At 47.0% G+C, this 8,993-nt stretch overlaps 1 protein-coding gene and 1 long non-coding RNA gene across 5 annotated transcripts; both read right to left on the bottom strand.

Annotated features, from left to right (window-relative positions):
* Positions 1-2,505: 2,505 nt before the first annotated feature.
* LOC123122078 (uncharacterized) lies at positions 2,506-5,677 on the bottom strand. Of its 4 annotated transcripts, none has more exons than XM_044542216.1 (3): positions 5,174-5,677; positions 3,992-4,279; positions 2,506-3,301 (listed from the first exon to the last, which is right to left on the bottom strand). In XM_044542216.1, exons 1-3 carry the CDS (start codon positions 5,201-5,203, stop codon positions 3,260-3,262), a joined length of 360 nt encoding a protein of 119 aa, XP_044398151.1. In that variant the 5' UTR covers positions 5,204-5,677; the 3' UTR covers positions 2,506-3,259. The 4 variants fall into 4 exon arrangements, 1 of the variants encoding a protein (XP_044398151.1); XR_006460037.1 differs by having other exon boundaries at positions 2,510-3,301; positions 3,992-4,257; XR_006460036.1 differs by having other exon boundaries at positions 2,510-3,301; positions 3,992-4,044; positions 4,158-5,677.
* A 666-nt stretch (positions 5,678-6,343) lies between these two features.
* Positions 6,344-7,631, bottom strand: LOC123122079 (uncharacterized). The gene is made up of 3 exons (XR_006460038.1): positions 7,420-7,631; positions 7,022-7,308; positions 6,344-6,871 (listed from the first exon to the last, which is right to left on the bottom strand). It is a non-coding gene; the product is annotated as an uncharacterized lncRNA (long non-coding RNA).
* Between the last annotated feature and the right edge of the window lie 1,362 nt (positions 7,632-8,993).

An 8,993-nucleotide genomic window follows, 5' to 3' on the forward strand; every position in this document is an offset into this window, starting at 1 on the left:
CCTAAAATCAAAGTGTACGATCTCTTTTTGTTGTCTCTGATGTTGTTTGTGCGGCTGGTGACGCCCTCCTTCATCTCTTGGTTTGGCTGCAGGTCATGTACAAGGTGTGGGTGGTGTGGAGTAACTCCATGATTGGCGGGGAATGGAAATCATGCCAGGCTATTCATATTGTTTGGTGGGGCGGATCGAGCAAGGAAGGGTAAGGATTTGATGTAATGATGATGGATACAGATGAGGTAGGAGCGTAGCTATGGGGTGGTTCATGTCGAGGATGAGTTGGATTGCCTTCTCTGCAGGCTGGATCTGACGCCTGTTCGCCGCCATCAATCCCACCCCAGCGGTTGATGGAAACTGTCCTCCACCGACTGTCTCCTCCTTCCTGCTTCTCTCCCAGGAACTTCTTCCTTCAGTTTGTTGTTTGTTGACCTCGCTAGACAGAGTTTTGAATGTATGTACAAGTGATTAGAGTGCAGATCCACGTTGGCATGTGCAACTGTTTGGCGCAGCACTGTCCATTCGTCCGATACTCCGATTTGGATGCCATGTACACCAACACGCATGGAAGAATGGATGTATTTGTTCATTGTCGTACAAGAGAGAGAATAAGCTGAACAGTTTCCCTTTTATGTATGGAGAGGAAGAAGTAGAAGGTCATGACTCTGGAGTCAGGACTAGAGCCTATACAAGATTGTATACAGGGCCTTTGTCTCTGATTCATGTGATTTTTTATCTACAGATTCTGTCAAATTAGTTCACACATCTATTTAGACACATTATATACTTCATATGTAATTATGAGGGTAAAACGTAATGCATGTTATATCTTTTGACAGCAGCAAAATAGAAAAAAACATTTTCTGTTCATATTCATGAACCTACTTTTTCTTCACATCCCTTTCTCTTATTATAGAGGCCTGATGTTATGGACTCCTGAATGTTTCATATGCAGCTCACATTTACAAGTTGCACTATTCTCTATTATTTCTTTTAGAATTTCCTTATGAGAGAACCTCACATGCTACATCGTGAACCACACATGTAGCTTCTTACAAAATACACTGTGACTTCTACCTCAAATTAGTAGTTATGCTGCCCAATTTAGAATTAGTTATCAGTAAAGTGGCTGCATTTGTTTATAATCAAGGAAAACTCTCATTAGTACTCTTTTGTTAGTTTCTACTTGCAGTTGTGCCATACCAAATCCCTAATATATTGTAACTATCTATAGTGTAATCACTTTGATCTGTCTTTTTGTATTCTCTACACTGTTAGTGACTATGAATCATCCTACGGTATGTCCGCATTTCTACAAAATTCCCGCAGCAACACGCGGGGCATCATCTAGTTACTACTAAAGAAGTAAAGAGAGAGAGAGAGAGAGTAAAGTGAACGGTTTAGTATAAAAAGGAGGAAAATGCAAAGAAGCACCACTTTCACGTCATAACTCTCGGAAAACCACCACTTTGCATGGCACCGAAAAAATGACAGTGGCAAAAAACACTGAACGAAAAAACGAATGCGTTTTGACGTGGCCGTCTTTTTTTCGCTCGGGACAAAGCTGCTGTGCTGGGCTGGGCGATGTTTGCTGGGCTGGGCGCATGCGATCGTTTGCTGGGCTGGGCGCATGCGATCGTTTGCTGGGCTGGGCTGGGCGCATGCGATCGTTTGCAAGGCTGGGCTGCTGGGTCGGGCTCTGCTCATTCGATTCTTCTAAAAAACGCAGCGGTGGTTCGATCGATTGACTGTGCCTGTTCGATTTCTTCAGAAAACCCCAGTCTCCACACACACACACAGCATTCATTCACATTCACCCTCCTTGCACAGATAACCACCACTCTCCATCGCTCCTCTCGATCCAACTTCGTCCTTCCCATCCAAACCAAAAAAAACCTTCATTGCGCCATGGCATTTTGCATCGGATGAGACAAGGCGCTGTAGGAGATGTTCAACGGCGATAGCACCAGGCTCTCCTACGCGCGCGAGGTGAGCACCTGGTACGCCAGCGTTGCTATCCTCAAAAAAATCATGCACACGCAGTGAGGGCGGCCACAAACCATGAGGAGTACGCCCGATTGCTAGACCTCCACCGCCCATTGATCGAGAACCTGGTCTGGGCGATGGGGGAGGCCAGGGATTCCCCGGATCCATACCAGAGGGCAGGCTGGTACATGTACCAGAACCACGACCAACTCCGCGTGTACTGCGCGCTCGATAGGGTGGTGCCAGTGCTGCCCCTTGCTCCTCTGATGGACACTACTAGGAAAAACCTTACCAGTAGCGTGGGTTTTTGACTACCAGTAGCGTAGGTTCCCACGCTACTGCTAATGACGCTACAGCTATTTTTTAGCAGTAGCGTGTGTTTTACCCCACGTTACTGCTAAATAGACATACCAGTAGCACTGGTGCCCCACGCTACTAGTATTCCACACCCACGCTACTAGTAAAGGAATAGCAGTAGCGCTTATATGATACACCCACGCTACTAGTAACAAATTAGGATTTTTTTTTTAAAAAAAGTCTACCTATTTCAGTTTAGACATGCATTTCACAATACGTACATGTTATGCATACAGTCAATCATCAATCATACATATCTGATGTAGATAATTAACACACGCACACGCACACACACACGCACGCGCACAAACACACACACAATATATGCCACGCGTCTATGTCGTCGGCGTCGGCGCCTCCACAAGGCCGTGTTGATGTCGTCGTCGTCACTGCCGCAGCAGCACCATGACGATGTCGTCGTCTTCGTCGCCGCTGTAGCCCTGTGTCGATGCCGATGTCGTCGTCATCATCGTCGCCGCAGCCCAATGTCGATATCGTATTCGTCGCCGCCGTGGCTTCATGTCCATGTGTTCCCTACTAGGAACTCACAAATCCTGGAATTAAATAATGAACCAAGACCACTACTAGGAACTCAAAAGAACCTGGAGCATTTCAATCTGTTCTTTTGTCCTACCGCATTTCTGGTTCAACACAGACAAAGATTGTTATAAATACTAGGCTACCAATTCATACACAAATGTGATATGGGTTTATTATTACATTATATACGTAAATTTACAGGCCCGAGATACCTTGTATAGGTCAAGAAGAATATTGTCAAGAGACTCCCGAGCTTCATTTGGACAACGGTCACGGAAGGATCTTATCGCATCGATGGCTTCTTCAGCCCGGTTTGCTTGTTTCAGTACAGTAGCCATATCCTTCAATGCACTCTCAATTGTTCACCACTGTTAAGAGCTGCTCAGAACAATGGAACTGCCTTGTTTGGATCCTTTTCAATTAACTGGAATAATAGAAGCAAAGTTAGACACAAGCTTATCTTACGAAAGCTTTTACGATCAAGATTGTAAATGCATCTTGGTTGATTCACAAGTCTGCAAGTGCCACAGATAAAAATTACACTGTGTAAACACAGGTAATGCACAAAAGCATTTCAGTCCATCAGGCAGAATGAGCACCTGTTACAACGACTAGTGAGACACACATAGTGCAGTAGACCATCACATCTTGCCAAACCGTTTCAATATAATCGTTTGATATACAACAGACTTCCACGTTTACAATCATAGTGTTTAGGATACCTATTTATTTTTCTAAGATCAGTGCTTTAGCCTGCTACTTTAGAAGCAATACTAACTGCTACTTTCTACTCTCCTCATCCGTGAGAGGAATAAGTAAATCAAACACTCATACACGTTCAACACCACCCTCCACGATCCAAGTAGTTATCAATTAAACAGGGAAAAAACGAATAAATATTTCTTTTTACACCACATGGAAAACCGAAATCCATCAGCCACAATGTGTGTCATACTGCCGAGCATGGCTAGTAATAACTATGGCAACAAAACAAGGCTGTCCATGGAATTTCAGACATAACAACACTTAGAGCTCTCGCCTGCTGAGTTAGACGGCGGTGCTCCTAAACCTAAAAGGCGCATCTGCACTCTAACAACAGTGTTAGATAACTTACCAGAATCTGATGACTGGGAGCAATGGCAACACAAAACTGTCGAAGAAAACTGCCTGCAAACATGTATCCATATTTATGGAGCAGAGTTGATGCATCAATGTAGATGTAGCGTACCAAATCAATGGAATATGAACCAAAATAGTAGAATCTAGATTCAGAATCTGACCAATAAGCAAGAAAGAGGAACCAAGAGCGCAGCTGAACTGATTTTGTTGCTTGGAGAGCCAAGTCGTTAAGGTCAAGGAGCCTCAGACCAGCATCATGGGCTTGGTTACGATCAAGGAGCAACTGTTCTTATCAGTAGAGTTTAGAAGAGGAGGAAAGAAAGGATGAGAGAAAAGCTAAGACCAAGAGAGCATCTATTCTAAACTGAACCAGGTAAAGCAATATAAGTATCTATAAATAAAGGGCTATGTCCTTTAAACCAATGATACTGTTAATTATTAAGCATGTAAAAGAAACATCTGATATAACTAAAGCAATAAAAGAAGTGTCACCACATGCAACTACCAGGACTATGTGATGTGCACTATATACAACTAAACCACTAAAAGATGATGTACTAAACAGAACAAGAAATACCAGTACATGGTATTTAAATAAAAACTAATATGTATTAAACACAGATACCAGCTTGAAGAGTAACAAGTGACCAACAAGAATATAAGCATGTAATTATACTTGCAGCAAGAGAAACTGAAATAAAAGGAACATTTAAATAACAAGAACTACAACCAGAACTAGATCATGACCACAAGTTGATCACAGAGTTAAAGTAGCATCAATTCCACAGGAACACATCTATATGCATGGTAGGTTAATGGTTTAACTGTCAATTAACGATAAAGTGCTAGTATATCAAACAAGTGCACATAGGACCACCAGCAGCACCAAATCCCCAACGACCAGTCCATAGGCATGAACTAGAACTAGAGTATGGACTAGTGGATCAACAGGAGCATTAGCACATCAACAAATCTAGGCCCAAATATGAACCCTAAACAGTAACCAACTACCCCAACTAATTTCAGTAAAGCACAAATCAAGTAGCAGACCATAGCCATCAATCCAAGCGTCCTCAAAAACCTAAGTCATATTACCAGTACACGAAGAGGACCAAGATCACCGCAGCCATGGTCTAGGCAGTAGAGGCAGCAGTAGGGCAGAGAAGGAGAAGCTCACCATGAAGGGGTTATAGCCAAGGCCGTGCATCGCCACCGCCGCGGTTGCGGTGTGGCCAACTCACCGCCATCACACGGCGGCAGGAGGCGAGGTACGCGAAGCCGTGGAGAGGCAGGCGACCGCCGCATCGCCAGCGACCAGGGCCGCATCAGTGACGCGTGCGACACCTAGGCACAGCCAGGATTCAAGTCACACCGGAGCAAGGCGCCGGAACCACGCCGGCGACCTAGCCCCGCAAGCACCGAAACCCTAGCGAGGTTTGACCGAAGCGAGCGACCACACGAGGCAGGGGAAAGCAGATCGAAGAGGTGGAGCAGGTAGAGCTCGGTGAGGGGGAGCCGTGGGTATGCTGGACGGCGCCAGAGCTCGCCGGAGTTGGCAGGGGAGGCCGGCGGCAGGGGCGGCGATTTGGGGATCGCGTGGGAGAGAGAGAAATGAGAGAGAGAGGTGAGGAGGCCAGTCGGGCCAGTGGATGTCTATCCACAGCTGTAGCGCGGGGCGACAAACAGCGTTAGTGCTATTGCTTTAGTTGTAGCGCTGCGTAGGTTCCAAGCGCTGCTAGTATCCCTTGACCTGGCCGAGTGGTGTGGCACATCTAACAGTAGCGCCGTCCACCCTAACCAGCGCTGCTAAATTGTAGCAGTAGCGCTTGTTATTCCCAGCGCTACTGGTACTTAGCAGTAGCGCTGCTGCTTAAACTAGCCCTACTAGTAAAATTATATCTATAAGCGTTTTCCTAGTAGTGGGAGATGGAGTCTCCGCAGGTGGAGCAGCAGGTGCAGGTTGAGACACCCCAGATGGAGAAGCAGATGCAGCAACAAATGAAGGTGGAGACACGCACAAGCAGCATGAGGAGAAAGAAGAAGCAGCTTCGCATCATGGGGCCAGTTTGTCGACCACTCCCTCGCCGATGGATCCGGAGCTGCCACTGCCGCCATGCCCGCGCGAAAGAGAAGAGGGATAGAGGGAGAGGGATGGGGGTGAGCGATGGGAGTGAGAGCCGGCCCAATCGCTTCGGACACGAGAGTTAATGGGCGATAGCGGCGGGCCGTCCACCGCTGTTGGCTTGCTCGCGATCGGCCACGTCAAAACGTGCTCAAAAAACGGATCAGTGTTTTTTGCCACTGTCATTTTTTTGGTGCGGTGCAAAATGTCAAGTTTTATAAAGTGATGGTTTTTCGAGAGCTATGACGCGCGAAAGTGGTGGTTCTATGTATTTTACTTATAAAAGGTTGTCGCAAGTTTAATCTCATACATCAACTTCAAAATCTGTCAGTCTGATACGTGGCCTTGCTATTACCATACATCACTCTTCATTGTGTTTTAATTGAACCCATTGCATTAACTTCTCGCTAGCTTTGCCCCTGATCTAGTCCATATGCTTATCATCAAAGGCCGGTAAAACCCTTGTAATAAGATTACCGAGAAAATGAAAGGGGAGGGCGGCCCAGCTCAGGACGCTACTATGCTCCTCCTCCTCCTTCTTTGGCGCTGCTGCATCCTCCTTGCCGGGTCCACTGGCCGTGGGGCATGTGAACAGTAACTCAAGCAGGTTCGTGAAATATATGAAACCCTGGCCTTCGTTTGCCTGGCACTTCTTTCCGCACATGAAGCTCCCGTCAAGTGGGTGCAAAATCTGAAAGCTCTCGGGGCAAAATGCACACGCGGTCTTCAAGTGACTTTTGCGCGACGATTTCTCTGTCAATAGAGAAGAAAAGAAAAAAAACACAAGTTAGGATAGGCGTCACCGTGGTAAATCTGAAGGGAAACCATATGCAAGTGTACCAGAAAAGGTCATGCATATCATGGATGTTTTGTCGTGGCGGTTCAGGTGTGGTCGCTGCTTACCGATGATGGCGCATGTTTCAACGGCCGGCGCGCCTGAGTGGTGGTGGCTGTAGCGCAGCTCGGCGAAGAAGGTCTTGTCCGCGTCGTTGGCCTGGTTGCGCCTCCGTTTGCTGCTGGCGATCTTCTTCCTGCGAGCAATGAAGCTGACGTGGACCTAGATGTGGCTTTGGAAGCCCACGTACGCGGCCATGAGAGGCTTGACGGGGACGAACTCCGAGCCCGGGTTGGTGGCGTTGTAGTGGCGGAGGGCGTGGTGGACATGGCAGATGATGGACGCGTCGCGCTCCCTACAATCGATCCAGACATCACCATTAGCATGCAATATGTTAGTGGACTCGAAAAAGACGGATACATACATACATACATAAGCTGATTATAAGCGAGCAAGGACAACGTACTCTTCAGTGCGCTGGCGGCAAGGAGCCGCCGTCGTCCCGTGGTGCGGCAGGTCGTGCACGAAAGCGGGCGGCGCGCCGTCCTTCTTCGGCTTCATCATCCGCACCATCGACAACAGTGCAGACCCCATTGGTGATGATCAAAAGATCGAGAGCGTGCAATCCCTAGCTAGGTAGCCCCTGCCTCTCTTCTGTAACGCTATCGATCGTCTACATTAGTCCTTGATCGTGTACCGTGGCCGTGGGTAGCTGCATGTATATATAGATGGAAGCAGGGGAGACACGCGGCCCGATTCTGACATGTACCGCTGAACAGCCGAGCCTCGGTCCGACTCGGAACTGAAAATGAAACCCAAGCCCGACTCGATCGATCCACCGACCGTCCTCAACCCGCTCCAACCCGGACCCCGGCCCGCCGCGTCTATATACACACAGACACACGCCTCCACGCCACTCATCACACCAACAAACGCTTGCGCCCGATCGAGGCCAAGCGGAAGCAAAAGCCAGATCTCTCTCACGCAAAAGTCAGATCTCCCATGGGGAGCAAGAGCAAGGACGGCGGCGGCAGCAAGGACGCCGCCACGGAGGCGGCGGCCGCCGGCGGCGCGGCGACCAAGCAGGAGGCCCCGGCGAATCGCGGGAAGACGCTGCAGCAGGTGAACCAGGAGCTGAGGGAGTCCCTGTCGAAGCAGGACAGTTTCCGCAAGCTGGCGGAGCGCTACGGCGGCGTGGACGACCTCCTCGACCTGTGCGTCGACCACGGCGACGACAACTGCTTCGACGACTGGTGCTGCGTCATCAACCCCGATGGATCCTACTACTACATGGACCGCCACTACGCGCCTGCCCCCGATTACTTGCTGTCCTATGATGATGCTGGTCGACTTGTTCTCCTCAAACAAGAAAAGCCCACCTGATGTATCATGCATGTAGCTCGTGCCTGCTCTAGTTTGCTTGCTTGTGTTCTTTCTTTCTATACCAAAGAACCTCTCCGGTGCTACATATCCGGATATGCATAGGAGTCATGGTGTTATTTTGGTATTATATGTATTCATTGATGATTTTGGAAAACTAAATGTGGTACTAATTAAATTAGTGAATTATTCAATCATACAGAAAAGAACATGCAAATCATGAAATAAATGTGAAATTTTGCGAATAAACGTACTAGCAAAGAAGCACAACAACTCTTTGTTGGGTTCACTAATGCCGACGGTCATGGAATCTGTAATACCAAATTTTCAATTTGGAATGTTATACATTAGATCATCATTGCATATCATATTTTATTGCATTTTGGTTTGATCCTAGAAATTTTACGCAACTCAAGGACCCACAGAGAGAGTTGGGGATTTCATTATTTTCATATTCGAGTTTTCCTCAAATTTTGAAAAAAGGATCGTTTGATTTTTAATCATTTTCTCTTGAATATTTCTTTTATAATAATAAAAGAGAGAGGATAAAATGACTTCCTAAAAATAAAGAAATATCGGAGATTTAATGTTAAAATCAAATAAGATTTTTATTCGGAGTTTTATCGCTATTTTATTGAATTAGGAAAAATATGCGTTTTT

This window comes from Triticum aestivum, chromosome 5D (genome assembly GCF_018294505.1).
Source record: "Triticum aestivum cultivar Chinese Spring chromosome 5D, IWGSC CS RefSeq v2.1, whole genome shotgun sequence".
Lineage (NCBI taxonomy): Eukaryota > Viridiplantae > Streptophyta > Magnoliopsida > Poales > Poaceae > Triticum > Triticum aestivum.